General features: G+C 40.3%; 1 protein-coding gene across 1 annotated transcript in view; it reads right to left on the reverse strand.

The window, feature by feature from the left end:
- ptprq (protein tyrosine phosphatase receptor type Q) overlaps window positions 1-20,447 on the reverse strand; it is a 114,334-nt gene that overhangs the window by 61,399 nt on the left and 32,488 nt on the right. The window contains exons 16-25 of the mRNA XM_055650929.1: window positions 17,833-17,934; window positions 17,535-17,655; window positions 13,698-13,855; window positions 12,241-12,411; window positions 10,542-10,633; window positions 8,286-8,454; window positions 7,984-8,135; window positions 7,338-7,479; window positions 6,128-6,397; window positions 3,463-3,795 (exon numbers count right to left, since the gene is read on the reverse strand). Of these exons, the coding sequence (XP_055506904.1) occupies window positions 3,463-3,795; window positions 6,128-6,397; window positions 7,338-7,479; window positions 7,984-8,135; window positions 8,286-8,454; window positions 10,542-10,633; window positions 12,241-12,411; window positions 13,698-13,855; window positions 17,535-17,655; window positions 17,833-17,934 (1,710 nt within the window). The remainder of the gene's footprint in view (window positions 1-3,462; window positions 3,796-6,127; window positions 6,398-7,337; window positions 7,480-7,983; window positions 8,136-8,285; window positions 8,455-10,541; window positions 10,634-12,240; window positions 12,412-13,697; window positions 13,856-17,534; window positions 17,656-17,832; window positions 17,935-20,447) is intronic.

Below are 20,447 nucleotides of genomic sequence, written 5' to 3' on the forward strand. Positions count from 1 at the left end.
ACTTCAGTCCCTTAAGATGCTTGTCAGTCTTTGTTTGAACCTTCCCTACTCTCAGGAAAAGCTTTTCTGTTCTGAGATGTATTTAGAGGAGATGCTTTAGCTTTGTTACCATTCTTCTGGACCACCTATCTGTGACTCTACAGATCAATGTGGTATTTTGTCTAATGTTATCTGTTAATTTGGCATGCTCATGACTTTGGTGGTGTGAGACTAGCAAAGCTTCTAAATTATCAGATGTTAATTTATCAACGCTCCAATTTACTTTTCTTCATTCACTTTATTGAGGAGTTGCACAATTGAATAATACACTTTCCAGTGAACCTAGTAAAGTTAATGGTAGCAGGGAACAGAATTAGAATCAGGTTTAAAGAGAATGCTGCAACAGAACGAGGTGTTTAAAGAGAGCCTGTGGATCAGAGCACCAGTGAGGAAAAGGACAGTGTAGCACTTAGGACAGTGACAAATGGATGGGGAGCAAGGAAACCAGGATCCAGTGGGTTGACAGGGAATAATGCAAGCATATACTGTGAGCCAATTGACGAACCATCAGGATTTCCGAATAATCAGATAGCGAATAGTTGAAGTTTTACTGTGGCTGGAAGCGCAATGTACAGCTAACATACTGTCAGAATCAGTTGGGACCATTACCTCCTTAAAGCAAATAAGGGACTGGCTCAAATACAAAATGAATCATGACTTTTCACTGCTACCATTAGAAAAGCTACCGCAGTGGTCCATAGATTGGTGGTCCAGTTGAAAGACAAAGAAACAGATGTATATCCATTAAACACACACCTCGGGACAACACTACATCTACAAACCTCACCAGTCTGGCCAATACAACTAGACTGGCGTAATCCCACCGCAAATTGAATACCACTGCAAATTGGAAGAGCAGCACCTCATATTGCGTTTGGGCAGTTTACACCCCAGCGGTATGAACATTGACCTCCAATTTCAGGTAGTCCTTGCTTTCTCCCTCCTTTCCCTCCCCTTCCCAGCTCTCCCACAGCCTACTGTCTCCGCCTCTTCCTTTCTTCTTCCTGCCCCCCCCCAACCCCACATCAGTCTGAAGAAGGGTCTCAACCTGTAACGTCACCTATTCCTTCACTCCATAGATGCTGCCTCACCCGCTGAGTTTCTCCAGCATTTTAGTCTACCTTCGATTTTTTTCCAGCATCTGCAGTTCTTTCTTAAACAGACTAGCATGAAATTCCTTTCAGAAATAAAGCCACAAGCCGGCATTCATGAGATGTGGCAACATCAATAGAATGAGCTTACTAGACCCCAGTGATTGTCAACCATCTCCTGCATTTCAACCCCTCAGTTAACTGTTTGACAAATGCCACCATATATGAATGGAATCAGGGGCGGAAAACCCGGGGGGGCCAGAGGGGACACGTTCCCCCCATGTTTTGAGAGGTGGGCGACATCCCCGCCAGGTTAACCTGCCTGGGCTTGCGGGAAATATGGCCAGCGCGGAGAAGCAGCACTGGTATCCCGTCAGTCCAGACAGGGCTGTTAGTTAACCCGGTGAGACAGGCAGTTGAGCTGCATTTAGCGCTGGATTGAGCCTCTGAAGCCTCGCGCGTGTGTGAGTGTGCGCAGGTGCGCGCGGCCTCCACAAAAAATTGTGTCCCCGTCCCCTCCATATTTTGATAGTGAGTTCCGTTCCTGAATGGAATGGCAAGTGTGACAGGAAATGAACTGATTTCAACCAATCCAATTTGTAGTAATTGTATCAAGGTAGACTGAATTTCAACTATGCTTTATTATAAAGAAAAGAGAACAGCAATGCTGGAGAGAGAAATTCCATGAAGATAACTTTAAAATTGCGAAGCCCGCCAGCAAAATCATTACAGAACGAAAAGGACTGCTCCATTATGATGTGATAAAATGGGCACTTGTTTGAGAGAGCATTTCTTCATTTACTGGTTGAAGGAAATGGAACAAGCTGCAGAGTTCAACATAACTCTCCTTTAAAGAATTTAGTAAACAGGCAGATGAATGCCCATAATGCTTCCTGGATCATGCTTCACGAATTCCTGAAAATGTTTTAAACGAGTATAGTTTTCAGAAAATTCCAGGTGATGATACGTTAATCATCTGTAGAGGTTTAAGTGGACATCTTGAGATCAAAGAAATCTAAGCATAATATGAACTTCATCTATTTTGGTACTTATTGTCTATATATGATTATAGCTAGTAGGAAAGAACTGCAGATGCTGGTTTAAATTGAAGGTAGACACAAAATGCTGGAGTAACTCAGCGGGACAGAAAGCATCTCTAGAGAGAAAGGAATGGGTGATGCTTCGGGTCGGAAGATGGGTCTCGACCCGAAACGTCACCCATTCCTTCGCTCCAGAGATTATACCTGTCCAGCTGAGCTACTCCAGCATTTTGTGTCTACCTTATGTTCATAGCTACATAGTTAGTCCAAGTTATCACGAATTGCTGAGCACCAATAACAGTGGCATGTTAATAAAATGTATGTACCAAAAAATGCTTTATTATTTTAGAGGATATCCTAAAAAAATAATTGGAAATTTGTCTGGTAAAACATTTTTTACAATAATTTTGATGAACTTTGGTTGGAACTCCACAGGGGCTGTCACTTTTTATTTAAAGCAGCTTTAAATCAAGGCCAGTAAGTACTGGCAAGGGGCACTTCTATGTCTCTTCCTTATAAATCATAGTAATTTGCTGTGTAAGAATTATCTGTTCTCGTTCGCTCATTCCTGGATAAGCTGTCCACTTCCTGTTCTAAACACTGTTTCTCTGCTTTCCACAGTAATGCATTTTCTGTAACTAATAACCATAATTTCCTGATTATCATGCTTCTATTGCTGCATTGGAATTTGGGTTGTAACAAAGGTCATGGGCTGACTTCATTGCTAGGCTGCCGAATCTGGAGCTAGAACGGGTTAGTTAGAAGGTAAATCTGGATATTATATCATTAGTGACTCATCTTTACAATAGTTTAAGCAGTCTCTTTTAAAGCACAGGCCATGTCAGTATTTTAGGCTCATGACCACAATGGAAATATTTGAACTTGTGTCACTAAATGCATTGTATATTTTGTATAACAGTATTACATATGGAGCATTTATTAATAAAAGGCACTTTAAAAAATTTCCAATTAAAAAAAAATATTAAAAAAAAATATATATATATACACATGAGCACAGTATTCTTAAAAACGTCTAGTGTGGTTTATACTGCAGCATTAGTGTTTCTGCTCTGGCTTTGTTATACATATTCATTTCTGTCTACGAGACACTATACAAAAGATTTTCTGCAGAGCTGAATCTCAAAAACCCTGTCATTCCTTCTTTTGTAAGTGGTGCCCAAGGGAAATCTTATATTTTAAGAAAAACACTTAATTTTATTGCAAAACAAATAAACCATCATCAATGTACATTTTCTGATCTTTTATTGACAATCAATTCAATCCATACTTACAGCCAATAGCCGTCTTTGCTGAAATCCAATCGGAATAGTTGCTAAAACCAGCATTTGTACCAGCAGCCAACCTAAACCTGTACCATCGCGATTTCTCTAAACTAGATATAATTGTCTCCAGTGTATGATTATCATTATCAATTTCATAATCTTCCGTTTTCTGAGCTTTGATGCATTCACCAGTTTCCCAGTCCATACAAGAGTCAGAGCGTAGTTGAAGGTTGATCCTGAGAAACCTTAGAAGGCCAGGTATAATATCCGGCCGATCCCACCTCAAAATAACCAAGGTTGATTGAGTATCAATTACCTTGAGATTCTGAGGAGCACTTGGGACTGAAAGATACAATTAAATGAATCATTCATCATGCTTTACCAGTTTATAGAAAATACAATGTAATTTGTGAAAATAAGGTCATTTCTGCTTGGCTCCATTGAAACTATATTCATTCATTTCAGATCATAGCTCTAATCCAAATAAAATGTGGTTTCCACTCAATACAACCTGCTTATTCTGTCATAATATCAGCTGATTAAGATTATTTTGGAAAGCTATAAAAAGCATGTGGTTCTTACACCTCATTGATATTGAATGACTCATAAACCTAGATTAACAATTTGATTACTATTTTCCATTTTAAAGAACTATATCATAAATCTTCTTGTAATCACATTCTTTGTATTCATTTACTGGCTGGGGTCAACATGGTCAAGGACAACATGCATTTCTCATTCCTAATTGCCTTTGGTCAGATCACCACCTTGTCCCGCTGCCGATCATCTGGTGAGAGGGCTCCAATAATCCTGCCAACGAGGGAATTTCAGGATTTTGACTCAGCACAGTTAAACCAATGGGGTTACATTTTAAAGTCATTATGGTGTGAAATTGCCACTAGAAAGTTACTTTCTTGGGCTTCAAGCCCTTATTTTTCAATGTGGCTGATGACACTAGTCTGTCAAGTGTTGTCAAATAAACCTTGACGAGTTATTACAATGTTTTTAATATCAAAGTTTTTGTCTGTGGTTGGATATTAATAGAATATAGAAGAACAAATTACAGGAACATGCCCTTCAGCCCTTAATGTCTATGCCGAACAGGACCGGGATGCTAAATTAAACTAAACCTTTCTGTATGCACATGATCCATGACCCTCCACTTCTTGCATTTCCTATCTGAAAACCACTTAAGCACCACTACCATATCTGCTTCCTCCACCATCACTGCCAGCCTGCTCCAAGAACCTTCCACTCCCCATGTATAAACTCGCCCTGCACATTTCCTTTAAACTTTACTGCCGTACATTGACAAAGGGAAGCAACTGACAGAAAGGAGTTTTCTTGTAAATGAGAAAAACGTGTTTTTCTTTCAGCTCTCCGTGTTGGAATTTCTTCCTTCTCTGGTATAAATATTGTCAAATTGTACTCAGAGAAGACTTCTTTTGTTCACCATTGTGTAGAGCATATCTCAAATATCCTAAAACAGGCAATGACTAATTTTTGACAAAATTGTCAGTTGATTCCTTTTGTCAAATTAGGGCAGTTTAGCCCTCCCACCTTGAAGCTATGGCCTCTATTATTTGACATTTCCAAATTTGGGATAAAACTTCTGGCCATCTACCCTATATGTGCTTCTTATAATTGTATAAACTTCTATCAGCTCTCCCCTAAGTCGCAGAGGCTCTACAGAAAAGAATCCAAGTTGGTCCAACCTTTCCTTACAGTTAATACCCTGAAATCCAGGCTGCTTCTCGGTATCACCTGCACCTTCTCCAAAGCCTCCACATCCTTCCTATAATGAGGCAGCCGGAATTGTACGCAATACTCCAAATGCCAAGTAACCAAGCTTTATGCTGTATCATAACCTTCTGCCTTTGATACCCTATGCCTTGCCCGATGAAGACAAGCATACCATACCTCTTCACCACTATCTACAAATGCTGCTACTTTCAGGGAGATATAGACATGCACCACAGGATCCCTCTGTACATCAATGCAACCAAGGGTTTTACCATTAACTATACTTTCCTCCTTAAATTTGACGTCCCACCGTACAATACCTTACATTTGACAGGATTAAACTTCACCTGCCATTTCTTCACCCATATCTGTAACTGAGCAATATCTTGCCATGCTCTCTCTCGGGCAGACAGTAGTCTGAAGTTGCACGCCACCCGGTTCATGACCCACTACTTCCCCACAGCTATGTTTCTGCAAATATCCCACACAACCCTAATCCTACTTTCAAAATCTGTAAAAGCTAAAAACATCCCGAGTTTTATATCATTCAGTCAGAATACGAAATAGTGGTGTCGTTAAATTACAATGAATCCTGAAAATCGGATGAACAATATGGAGATGAAAATTCAATTTCTATCAAACTGTGTGTGGTCTTAAATTTAGTTAATTAACTGAGATTTTCTCTTACCTTAAGGGAAGGAATCCAGCTACTTTTAACTGGTCTAGACCAAATGAATTTGTTCCTAACAGCCTCTTCAGTTCACGTTAATAAAATGTTATAATAAATGGCAGTTTTGCTGTATACACCCAGAACCCGTGAACAATTTAAATAAACTAATTTTAACACAACTAAATTATAATTATAGGTATACACATCCTGCAGGTTTTCGTAGTGTGAACATTGTAGATTAAATATGACAGAATTGCATACCTGCTTCTGCTAATGTAGTGAGTGTACAGTTTTTGCTTTCTCCTTGGCCCAGAGAGTTAACGGCTGTTATACTGAACTGATAGGAAGTATTTGATTGGAGTTCTGTAAAAGTATATGTATGATCTTTGGGCAAAATGTTTTGAACATTATTCCCAGATGCATGTATATAATAAGTGAGAATTCCATCTGTATTTGAGGGTGGATCCCATTCGACTATGATAGATTGCCAACTTGATACATCACATCGAAGATTTTGGATGGCATCTGGAACTGTAAAAAAAAAACCATTGTGATCCCAATTAAGACAGGAATGTATTAACAAGTTTTAACCAAGGGATTTTCTTATGTTAATAATCACTAATTTAAGTTAATTTACAAGAAGATTCTGCAGGAATTTACTTGCATTGGAATTACAACAAGAGGAGGCAGTATTTCCTTTCATTATATGCTAACCTTCAGCACCATAATACTGAATAAGATCATCCCCAAACTCTCAGACCTTGGCCTTGGGGCCTCCATCTGCAACTGGCTTTAGGACTTCTGGACCAGCAGACTTCAGTCAGTTAGAATTGGTCCTAATATTCAGTTAGAATTGGTCCTAATATTTTCTCCACCCTGACCCTCAACAAAGGTACTCCTCTGAGTCATGGGCTTAGTCCATTGCTCTTCCCCCCGTACACCCATTACTATGTAGAGGAGTATTCAACCTTTAAGTTCACTGATGATACCACTGTTTGTCAGTAAGGTCAACAATAATTGAATATAGGGGGGGGGGGGGGGGGGGGGGGAGATAGGGGGAGGGTTGCAGGGCGAACACAACCCTGTCCTCATCAACATAGTTGCTGTCCAAAGGTCAAGTTCGAGTTCCTAGGCATCCATTTCAGCTGCAACCTAACATAATTGCAGTGATCAAGAAACCATACCAGCATAATTTTCTTTCAACTAGAGACCTACACATACAAATTGCACTTCTACTTGAAGCATGCTGAAACCATGGCTAGCACGGCAGAAAAGTTTGATCCAATATTGAAAATCAAGTACTTTTGGATTGTTTTTGTTAAAATAATCTGTATTAAATAGAAAAATGTGCCTATTAGATGCTAAAGATTTAATACGAGGGAATAAAATCCAATAAGGAGCAAATTCTAAAACACCAACATGTTTGCATGCTGAAATAAATGCATATTAAAACACCAAGAGTGCAACAAACCTGTTTGGTTAGTTTTGAAAATTACAATGTTACTATATTGATCTCCATTTCCCACTTTGGTAAAAGCTGATACACTGATGTAATATTCATGCAATGATTCAAAGCCAGAGAGATTTGCTTCATGAAATAATCCAGATACATTCTTAAGACATAAAAGAGAACAGTGTTAGAATTTTTTTTTAAATCACCATTTATTATTTGTATTTGCAGCATTTTAACCAATCATTTATATTTAAGCAGTTCTTGATGTGGGCATAAAGTATATTTTTGCAGGAATAAGCACATCATTTGAGGAGAATATAAATTGAACAATTTATATTAGTTATTCATTAATTGCCCTCAAGGGATTTTATAATTAAGCATGTGTTATGGTATTTCTTTTAGTCAAATTAATATGTACATGTACAGTATTTTATTAATCTATGGGTATTATTTATTAATCTGGGGGTTTTATTCCTGTAATTGTAAAAAAGAGTAAATGCTAACTTTCAAACTTCTTTTGATATCATCATTGGAATGTTCATCCTTAACTTTGAGTGTGAAGTTAAAAAATTATATATCTTAACCAGTATATATCAATTAAAGCTTTAAGTGCCTTGATTGGCACACAGGAATAAAATGTTCAAATCAAAATTTCAAGTAGTACCTTAAAATAAATACTTTCATTTGTGTTGTCAATTATTTTGAAACTGTAGAGCTCCACAAGACCATTTGGCATGGGGCTAGGTTTCCAGCTAACCATGACCGAATCTGCTGTATCATTTATAATCACCAAGTCTTGTGGAGGAGCTGATGGCACTGAAAAAAAAGTTTAAATAAACCATAAAGTTTATGTACAAGCAAACTGATCACCTTTTATTTGATAGATTGACCGGCAAAGTACAATGTAATTTTATATTTCAGTCACGTACGTTACTTACTTCCTGAACATCTATACGGCAAACTTACCATCCTCATCAGTATATACATCAATCAGTTCACTCGACTGAACTTCCTCTGCAAGGGAAAAGCATGCGATCATCCACAGTTTATAGTGACTGAACTTGGTCAAATTATCCAGAATCAACGACACATTCGCAATGTCGCCATTACTGTCTTGTTCAAATACTGTGATATTCTGAAAAACAATTCCAAATAGCTACTGTTTGGTTTTGTTTCAAGCTTTTAACACCATAGAAGTATTGAAATAATTAGAAATGTATGTTGTTTATGTTGAAGATAGACAGAAAATGCTGGAGCAACTCAGCGGGAAAGGCAGCATAGCTGGATAGAAGGAATGGGTGACGTTTTGGGACGCGATCCTTCTTCAGACTTCAGTCTCGACCCAAAACGTCACCCATTCCTTCCATCCAGATATGCTGCCAGTCCCACTGAGTTACTCCAGCATTTTGTGTCTATCTTCGGTGTAAACCAGCATCAATCAGTTCATTAGGGTCATAAAGTGATACAGTGTGGAAACTGGCCCTTCAGCCCAACTAGCCCATGCCGGCCAACAATGCACTTGCCTGCGCTTGGTCCAAAACCCTCCAAACCTGTCCTATCCATGTACCTGTCTAACTGTTTCTTAAACAATGGGATAGTCCCAGCCTCAACTACCTCCTCTGGCAGCTTGTTCCATATACCAAACATCCTTTGTGTGAAAAAGTTACCCCTCGGATTCTTATTAAATCTTTTCCCCTTCACCTTGAACCTAAATCCTCGATTCCCCTATTCTGGGCAAGAGACTCTGTGCATCTACCTGATCTAGTCCTCTCATGATTTTATACACTTCTATAAGATCTCCCCTCATCCTCCTGCGCTGCATGGAATAGAGACCCAGCCTACTCAACCTCTCCCTATAGCTCAGACCCTCTAGTCCTGGCGACATCCTCGTAAATCTTTTCTCAACCCTTTCAAGCTTGACAATATCTTTCCTATAACATGGTGCCCAGAACTGAACACAATATTCTAAATACGGTCTCACGAACATCTTATACAACTGCAACATGACCTCCCAACTTTGATACTCAACTCTCTGACTGATGAAAGCCAAAGTGCCAAATGTCTTTTGTGCCTGCGACTCGACCTACAAGGAACCGTGCACCTATACTCAAAGATCCCTCAGCTCCACAACACTACCCAAGGGCCCACCATTTACTGTGTTGGTCCTGTCCTTGTTCGACGACCCAAAATGCAACACCTCACACTTTTCTGTATTAAATTCCATCAACCATTCCACCGCCCACCTGGCCAATCAATCCAGATCCTCCTCCAATCTTTCACAACCATCTTTACTATCTGCAAAACCACTAACTTTGTATCATCGGCAAACTTGCTAATCTTGCCCTGTATGGTCTCATCCAAATCATCGATGCAGATGACAAACAGTAATGGGCCCAGCACTGAACCCTAAGGCACACCACTGGTCACAGGCCTCCAGTCCAAGTAGTAACCTTCCACCATTACCCTCTGCTTCCTTCCATGGAGCCAATTTACTGTCCATTCAGCAATCTCTTTTTGGATCCCATGTGATCTAACCTTCCAGAGCAGCCTACCATGCGGAACCTTGTTGAACGCCTTACTGAAGTCCATGTACACAACATCTACAGCCCTGTGATTTGTGAGACATGATCTCCCACGTACAAAACCATGCTGACGTTCCCTAATCAGCCGTTGCCCATCCAAATGCCTGTATAACCTATCCCTTAGAATACTCTCTAGTAGCTTTCCAACTACAGATGTTAAGCTCACCGGCCTATAGTTCCCAGCATTTTCCCTGCAGCTCTTCGTGAAAGAAGTACTACATTTGCCACCTTCCAGTCTTCCGGCACCCGTCCTGTATTTAAGGACGACTCATAAATTTCAACCAGGGCTCCCCCAATTTCCTCTCTAGTTTCCCACAATGTCCTCGGATATATCTGATCAGGCCCTGGAGATTAGTCTACCTTCATTAACGATAGTACCTTCAGTACTTCTTCGACGGTAACATTGACTGCTCTCAGACACTTCCATTGAGGTTCCTCCATCCTACTGTCTTTGACCTGTCCTCAAATACTCATTGAGTACCTTGTCCATCTCCTGTGGCTCCACGCAGAGGTGACCGCTTTTATTCCTAAGACGTCCCACTCTCTCTCTAGTTACCCCTTTCCTCCTTATGTATTTATAAAATATTTTGGGATTGTCCTTAATGCTACCCGCCAGAGCTATTTCTTGGACCCTTTTTGCCCTTCTGATCTCTTTTTTCAGTTTACCCCTTAGCTCCTCAGGGATGCACTTGATACCAGCTGCAGCCTTCTTATTTTTGACCAAGTTCCTTCCTACACATATTATTTAAGTTGTAATATTAAATAATATTATACTCTAACTGCAATTTTAATTTTCTGATGGTATATATTCAAGCTGAGTATTTAAATCACATTTCTAAACTAGGGTTGTGAACCCTCGGTGAATTTACTGTACTCCCAGTTGTTGAGTTCTCTATTCTCAATTTCCACTGTATGTTGCCAGATGATACATTACATTAGAAAATGGCAAATAAAATCCAAGCCTTTTTAGTAAAACTGAAGTTGTGAAGATTTAGGGAATGGCCTGGAGGATGAATATAAAATTGCTCCAAGAACGGAATATACTAAAGGGCCTGTTCCACTGTACGAGGTAATTCAAGAGTTCTCCCGAGTTTCCCCTGATTCGAACTAGGAGAATTACGGTAATAGCCGCTCGTAGGTACGCGAGGCTCTCGTGGACATTTTTCAACATGTTGAAAAAACCACGAGCTTACCGCATTTCCCGAGTACCTGCCGTTAGCGTTACGAGCCGCTAAGAGATGTCCCGAGCTCCGACGTACCCGTTATGTACTTACCACGAGTTTAATTTTTATTTAACTCGGGAGAGCTCTTGGTTAAATTTGTATAGTGGGACAGGGCCTTTATTCCTCAAACTGAAGTGGAGGGTGATGGTGGGTGGGTGACCAAAGCCAAATGTGTTACCCAAGAGGCTGACATGGAAATCGCCTGTTTCTGTTGTATCAGTGATTCAGAAATGCAATCCCAGCTGGTTACATTTCAAAAGAGTCAGTGGAATCAGAGAAGACAATTTGCAAATTACAAAATGAAATGCAGACAAGTGTAAATAACTGAATAAAAATTGTAGGACATACACTCATTAAATTACTCTGAAACAGTTGAAAATACATTTAAAATAGGCTCAGATACATTTTTACATTCAGTCTTCAGCTGATACTGAGGAGCAAAATATAAAATTATGCTCTAGAAATGTCATTCTCTCGCTTAATATTTTTGCACATTATACGATAGAATTTTTTAATCAAAATACAACTTGCAACCTTGAGCATTAGAGGCACATTTTCTGATTATATTTCATTTAGGCAGCTGGGCATATACAATTGATAAACATCATTCACTTACATTCACAAGAACAACATTCCACTATGCGGCCAAGATTTCCAAATTACGCACTCTTCATACATTTAATCAGGTTTGAACTGGAGGCTTGAGGCCTACTTCAGAGTCAGTCAAGATTTTCTCTCCCATCCAGGAAGTATGACAATCACAGATCTCCACATCATTACACTGCTTCCCATGCCATCCCCTACCTATACATTTATAGTATCCACATGAAGAATGGAATTGAAGTCAACTCACTCAGGTCATTATCCCAATGCTGAATCAAACTCCATTAACAGTCTGAAGAAAGGTCTTGACCCGAAATGCCACCTATTCTTTTTCCTGACCCGCTGAGTTACTTCAGCCTTTTGTGTCTATCTTACACTAACAGCTCGTTGCATTTACTTTTGACTTTCTGCAGGCTACTGGACCCCCTGAGCTCTACACTGCTCCCATGGGACATGTAAGTCCAACCTGTCTTTATACGTTTACTTTTTAGTCATTCAAAAATAACAGTTCACTATTATGTCTAAAAGCAAGAAAATGCCATACCTGTGTAAAATCACCTGAAATATTTCTGTAGTGAACGGTGTAGAATTGAACATTTCCATTTGATTTAATTAGATAATTCCAGAAGACTTGAATGGATGTGGAGCTTCTGTTAACATAGTTGATAGCGCCCACAGGGTTCGCTGCAGAAAAAAGTGTGCATTACATAAATATGTTCTTAAGTCAGAGGGGCAGAATTAGTCCATTCAGCCCATCAAGTTTGTTCCGCCATTCCATCATGGCAGATCTATCCTTCCCTCTCAAACCCCATTTCTCCTGCCTTCTCCCCATAACCCTTGACATCGTTACTAATCAAGAATCCATCAATCTCTGCTTTAAAAATACCCAATGACTTTGCTTCCACAGCTGTCTGTGGCAATGTGTCACCATAGCAGGAAATCATTGATCCATTGAACCATGGATTCCACAGATTCAACGAAATTCCACCTCATCTCCTCTAAAGGTATATCCTTTTATTCTGAGGCTATACCCTCTGATCTTGGATGTTCCCACAAGTGGAAACATCCTCTTCACATCCATTCTACCAAGGCTTTTCACTATTTGGTAAGTTTCAATGAGGTACCCCTTCATCCTTCTAAATTCCTGTGAGTACAGACCGAGTGCCGTCAAACACTCATCATATGTTAATCCATCTGGTCCAGGTGACATCCACCTTCAGACCTTTCAGCTTCTCAAGCACCTTCTCCTTAGTTATAGGTGCTCCACTCACATCTGCTCCCTGACTCTCTTGAATTTCAGGCACGTTCCTGATGTCTTCCACTGTGAAGACTGACACAAAAAAACATATTTAATTCATTAGCCATTTCTTTATTCCCCATTATCACTTCTCCAGCATCGTGTTGCAGCAGTACAATGTCCACTCTTGCCTCATATGAATATAGTTTCTTTTGAATAATAAAATGTTACTTAATGTATACCAAACCAGGCAAGAACCCAGCTGAAGTATTGTAGCTGAAGTACTGAATTCCTGATACGCAGATGCAGGATCAATTTAATTATTTCACCGGCAGGCATGGAACAACAGTCTCCTGTGCTAAATCACTCAATAATCTAATGAACAAAGAGAGTGTATTGTCTTGTTTCTGTAACAATTACTCATTAATAATGTAAATAACAGTTTAAAAATAGGGTCATCTTAGATCGCATGGATCCGCAAGTGTGTTCTGCCATTAAAAGAAAGATCATACATGATCTGCCTTAATTCCTGATCTCCGTTGCTGAATTCTCCTGGATTACAAGAATCCACTGATCTCAAACCTCAACTGGCTCATCCACAAATCATTTACAGCTCTCGGCAATAAAGAACTTATGAGACTAAATGACAGACAAAAATCCTTCTTTAACAAAGGTTTAAGGGAAGTTAACTTAAAATAACTTTTATGTTTTAAGAATCAGGGAGGAAACTCACAACTTTCAGAGGTTCGAAATGTGATATTGTTACTTTTCATTCCACCATCACCAAATTTAGTATTTGCAGTTACAAAAGCATGGTATTCAATATTATCCAAGTCCTTCAGCAGTGCAGATGTATCCATCACATTTAAAACGAGTTGTGTTGTTGCACTCCTTCAATAAGAAAATGCAAGAAAGTGAATAAAATAACATTATTTCACTTAATAAAGTCACAGGATAGTCATCTTCATTATTTAATGTATTAATAAACCGTCCACTATAGAATCTGATTATTTCTAAAATAATACTTTTTTCACTGCCCCCCAGAAGTCTAATTCAAGAACAATTCATCTGTCACTATTTGAAAGAGGCAGGTGGTACAGATATTAAGAAGGAAGAACGTGAAAAAATAGAAATGGCAAAAAAAAACAGTGAGAGTATATTATGGGGTCTAAGATCTTTAACAATTGGGCTAGATGAATGAGCAAGGTGAGGGCTGTGGAAGAATGGGTGGAATGGGGTGGCTGTGGAAATGAAGTGGCAATTACTTTATTGTTTTCCAATCCTCATTATTGGCAGGCATAGGGCTAGAGAGCACGTAATGTGGTACCTTGTTTATAAAAGGAAGAGAGAGGGGTTAATAATTACAGGTCAGTCAGATAACATTAGTGGTGGGAGCTAAGTCAGCTAACATTAGTCCACCTCATATTTTATTTTGAAGATAGACACTAAATGCTGGAGTAACTCAGCGGCCAGACAGTATCTCTGGATAGAAGGAATGGATGACATTTCAGGAGACCTTTCTTCAGACTTTTGATCTCTTGCTCTTTTCCCACTCAGGTCCTTATTGCTAAGGATTTGGACTTTCCCATCTAGCAACCTCAAGCTGCTGGATGTAAACTAGATACATGTGATCATAATTCACAGATCAGAACTGAGCATGGATGACTAACCCCAACATCTAGGCTACTACTAGACTAAGTGGGACCCGTTGGGTCCTAGCATCACACGGGAGGGCTGGTCATCAACGCAATATCTCCACCAATTCCAATATTGCTCGCCAGTGGGGGATGGGGAGGCTTTCTGTTGTGCTAGTATGGGTGTTGCGGGCCGAAGGTACTGGTTTCCAGAGGGCTGTCAGACCTTGTGGGCCGACCCTGGTAGCCAACAATGTCAGCCATCCCAAGGCAACAATTTTGCGAACCCCCGACAACCAAAATTCATTTTGGAACACAAACTCGAGGCAAACTTCCACTTTACATAATCGAGGGGACTCAAAGTGAACAGGCTTATAAGAGCCGTGTCCCACTTAGGTGGCATTTTTTTTTATAGTCCGACCCCTGCCGGCGAGCAGAGAGAATGGCAATTAAAAAATAAACATAGATTTGTCATCGATGGGAAAAATCCTCTGTCCCGGAAGCAGGGGGGCTCAGCGAAAAACGGCCGTAGATGGCCGGAAATCGCAACTGTACCCACTGTGACAATGTACCAACGACAATGTCTACAACGAACCTGACCCACTCTTGTCAACGTCTCAAATGAACGGCAAAGCTACTTAGGTGATTTTTTTTGGCGACGCCGGCGACTATCATGGTCGTAGCAGGTCACCGAAAAACCGGCAACTGTACCCCACTGCGACAATGTTAACGACAATGTCTACAACAACCTACCACCTTGTCAACGTCAAGCTACCGACAACTGGCGACCCATTAGGACACCTACGACAATCTACATCCACCTGCAAAAAGGTAAAACAAGGTACAACCCTGTCGGTGATAACTGAAGACATCTTAAGACAATTCAGTCGCCGGTACCTGTTGCCGGTTGACGTAGGTTGACGTAGGTAGTCGCCAATGGAATTCATCGAAGTCAGCACCGGCGACAACCAATGTCATCCTGGCAACAACCTACAACAAGCCAACTGTTGCCGACTTTCGGCGATTGGCGACCAGAAGAACGCTACGACTCTTTGGGCGACTGAGGAGAGTACTCACGACCATACAGGCAACACTCCGGCGACCATGTGGAGACAGCCTAGTCGCCTGTAGTCACCTAAAAATTTGTCTCAGTGGGACAGGGGCTTTAGGCTCACAGTTCAGCTTTTTATTATCTTTAGATCTCATCCAATCCAAACTTCTGTCTCTACAATGTTAAAGCTACCCTCATTAACTTGGAGAAAACCCTAAAGGGCCACTCTTCACTCTTAGCACACAGGATTAGCTTTTCCAATTCTAAAGCTAAAATTAACAAAATTTAAAAACTTCCAGTATGTGAAAATCATTTGCATTCAAATCTTAAGGAATTGCACACATTAGAACAAGCCCTGCTTGGTCCAGTTAAGCTGCAGACTGCATTACGGAGGGAACATAGATGGTTAGAAAGAGTTACGTTGTGGAGGAGAAGTGGTATTGGAAAATTTGGACCTGGAGTTAGGGAGAACAATACCATGGGGAGTCATGTCAGGGGGTTTAATTCACATTATTAACCATTTAAGAGTGAGAGGTAGGGCTGAGATGAGGAAAAACATTTTCACCCAGAGTTGTGAATCTGTGGAATTATCTGCACAGAAGGCAGTGGAGGCCAATTCACTGGATGTTTTCAAGAGAGAGTTAGATATAGCTCTTAGGGCTAACGGAATTAAGGGATATGGGGAGAAAGCAAGAACAGGGTACAAATTTAGGATGATCAGCCATGATCACATTGAATGGTGGTGCTGGCTCGAAGGGCCAAGTGGCCTACTCCTGCACCTATTTTCCATGTTTCTATGTTTCAAGTCCAAGAGTTCAACAGACATTTATTATCACATGCACCAATTGGTACAGTGAAATTTGAATTACCATACAGCCATACAAATAAAAATGACCACAATACACAATAGAATTGAACATGAACATCCCCACAAAGTTTCTCACTGTGAGGGAAGGCAATAAAGTCCAGTCATCTTCCTCTTTGTTCACCCGTGGTCGGGGCCTTTGGACCCTCTGCATTTGCCGCAACGGCGGCCCGATGTTTCAGGCCCTCTCGCCGGGATGATCGGAGCACCGGCGTCGGAACGGAGAAACTCTCAGCGGTTTGGAGTTACGAATCGGCCACTACTAATCGGAAACCACGGCTTCCGAAGTCCACAGGCAGTGCTAGACGGAGCTCCAACACTGGCGACCCCGGCAAGGATTCCAGGCTCCGTGATGTTTAAAGTCAGCGCCGCACGTGGCTGGAAGCTCCGCAACCACAGCTCCACGATGTTCAAGTCAGCTGGCCCAACACTCTGGAGCCTCAACACGGCGATCCCCAGTAAGGCATCGGTCGCTCCATGATGGAATTCAGTGCTGCGCCGCCGCTGAAGCTCTGGTCAGTCTCCGGCAGGAAAGGCCGCGCCAATCTAGTTGGTAGGCCACGGGGGGGGGGCGAAGATGTGACTCGGAGAATAGATACATCCTCGACCCAACATTGACTGAGAAAACGGTTTCCCCTTCCCACGCCCCCACCCCCACATAAAAACGACTAAAAGACCACCAAAGCAATACTTTTAGACAGACTAAAAATAACAAAAAGGATGAAAGGACAGACAGCTGCCGGCGAGGCTGCCGCACGTGGCGCCCACACGATGCCAATCAGCAGCCTGTGGGAAGCCAACGGTAAGAAAACAAATCTGATGAAGAGGGTGATGTTTAACAATAGTAATATTCGTCTAGTGTAAATTATTCAAAGGTGTTGCCCATCTGTTTGCGCATATTTTGCGTATATTTAGGACTGCATAGTAGGAAGGAAAATACAGGATAGAAATCAATTTCTTACGTACATTTTTGATAGAATTATTTTATAATAATGGTTTACCATTTAAAAAAAATCTTACCATACAGAAACTGTGTAATACAGAATCATTCCATTTGGTTCCAAAGGAGGCTTCCATGACAAACGCACAGAGGTAAATGACAACTGCTTTGCTGTGAGTGATTGAGGAGGGGAGCCAGGAACTATGGATTAAGGATAAAAAGATAGTTCTCAGTGAATATTAACATTGGAATACAAACAATTTTGATGTAATTCTTTACATTGTATGTTAAAAAAAAAATGAGTACAGTATTGTTAAATCATAAACATTTGGAGAAATTGCTGAATAAAAACATTTATACGTAGTTCACTATCCTTACCACCTTCCCCAATCAAAATATACAGTGGTTGACTTTTAATTCCTTCGCCCTTGCTTGTACTTGCTGATATTTTCAAAGTGTAATTTTCATTTGCACTTAAGTCTGTGAAATGTAAATGCAGAAAATATTTTTATTAGAATTTTAGAATAACTATTCCAAAAAGATATACATCAGGTCATGAAAATACACTTACGTTTTCTATAAAATTGAGCTGCAAAATGATTTTTAATTATCTCTAAGTGGGTTAAGAGCATTGGACATGCCGTAATAATCATATCATTGCTAGATTGATTGAAAGATAAAACATGGAAACTTAGCACACTGAGTTCATTGAGCCCACTGAGACCATGTCAACCATCGATCATACTTTCACACTAGTTCTATCTTATACCACTTTCTCATCCATTCCTTAGTTTAGTTTAGTTTATTGTCATGAGTGCCGAGGTACCGTTTGTTTTATGCTGTCCAGCCAGCGGAAAGACTATACATTACAATAAAGCTGCTCACAGTGTACAGGATAAAGGGAATGCCGTTTTGTGCAATATAAAGTCCAGAATCTCTGATTAAAGATAGTCCGAAGGTTTCCAATGATGTAGATGGTAGCTTTGGACCACATTCTAGTTGGTGATAAGATGGTTCTGTTGCCTGATAACAGCTGGAAAGAAACTGTCCCTGAATCTGGAGGTATGTATTTTTTTTACGAATCTGTACTTCTTGCCAGAATAGAGAGGGGAGAAGAGGGAGTGTCAGCATGTGACTTGTACTTGATTGTACCAAGGCAGCAGGGAAGTGTAGATGGAGTCAATGGAAGGGAGGTTGCTTTTTGTGATGGTCAGGGCTGCAATCAAAATTCTCTGCAACTTCTTGTGGTCTTGGATGGAGCTGTTCCCAAACCATGCTGTGAAGCATCCTGATGAAATGCTTTCTACGGTACATTTGTAGACGTTGGTGCAGTTGTTGGGGACATGCCAAATTTCCTAAGCCTTTTAAGGAAGTAGAGGCATTGGCGTGCTTTCTTGACCATTGATTCGATATGTCTAGTCCAAGACTAGTTGCTGATGATATTAACTCATAGGAACCGGAATCCCTAGGGGGCAATTTAAAGAGGCCATTATCCTACAAACCTGGAGGAAACTGGAGCACCTGGAGGAAACCCATGCGTTCTTAGGGGTAACGTGCAAACTACACGCAAAGAGACCTGGGATCAAGTTTGAACCTGGCTCTCTGGCACTGTGAAACAGCAGCTCTACCAGCTGCAACACTGTGGTGCCCCTTGAGGAAAGTAAATTAATTCAATCATAAATTATGTTTTGAACGATTATTTATACGCAATATAATGACATTGTAATTAAACTCCAACAAAAACATTTTTGAATTTCACTGGTCAGATCAAATATTGAAAGGGTAGGAATATATTTCTGCTGTCACAACTGGTCAAGACCCTGGTGCAGCAGGTAACACTATTGTTGCAGTTTTAGTGCCTTGGGTGCAGTTTCCAAGTGATTGGGTGAATTTTCCCTGAATGCATTGGTTTCCTAAAAGACATTCTAATAGTTTAGTATAGAGATACAGCGCAGAAACAGACTCTTGGGCTCTCCAAGTCTGCACCAACCAGAGATACCCATACATTAACACTATTGTACACCAGGGACAATTTGTACATTTATACCAAGCTATTTAACCTACAATCCTGTACGTCTTTAGAGTGTGGGATGAAACTAAAGATCTCGGTGAAAACTCACATAGGTCACGGGGAGAAAATACAAACTCTGCATAGACAGCACCCATAGTCAGGATCCAGTCTATGGCGCTGTAAGGCACCACCATGCTGCCATTGGTAGATTAATTGGTTATTGTAAAATGGCAAGAGAATTTTGCAGATTTGATGGTTCTGTGAGTGGTTAAGGAATAATATTGATGGGACTGCTCTGAGAAAGTTGAAAGCAAATATGGCAATAACTCATGTTGAGCAAAGGGGAATGGCTCTTGATCTAAGGTGTTTATGAGCATTAAGAAGGCAAGGGTTGTTCGTATTAATGCTGAACTTTATGTTATCTATCAGCAATTTTTCACAAAATGGCTGGTCCATACCCGTCAGCAGTTAGCTGAGAAACAGTAAAGCCTGTGATAGAAAATACATCTCCTAATGCGTGTATATGGTGTGGTCAATCATTCATCCCTCAAAATGTATTAAACATGCTCTCATTACAAAGATTCACCATGTTAGATTTGTGGCCCAATAATTAGTTCTTAAAATAGAAGTCAAAAGCATTGTATCGTAATTTGAGCTCTGCGGTTGCCTCCCTGAGCCCAAATAGTAAACAATTTCTCCCTCCAGAGATGCTGTTTGACTGGCTGAGTCCTTCCAGGAGTTCTATTTTTATTCAGAATATTACTATCTGGCATTAAAATGTATGAAATCTCCCATGCAGTAATCTACTTTAATGTGTATAATATGCTTTTAAAATGAAAACATATCATTATTGTGTATATATGATGTGTATAATACGTAACCAGAGCATTACATTAAAGCAAATTCACTAACATGATTATTTAATTCTGTCCATAGTTACTGGATTGAACTAAACAAATTTAAAACACCTAAAACTATAATC

Source organism: Leucoraja erinacea, chromosome 19, assembly GCF_028641065.1.
Source record: "Leucoraja erinacea ecotype New England chromosome 19, Leri_hhj_1, whole genome shotgun sequence".
Classification (NCBI taxonomy): Eukaryota; Metazoa; Chordata; class Chondrichthyes; order Rajiformes; family Rajidae; genus Leucoraja; species Leucoraja erinaceus.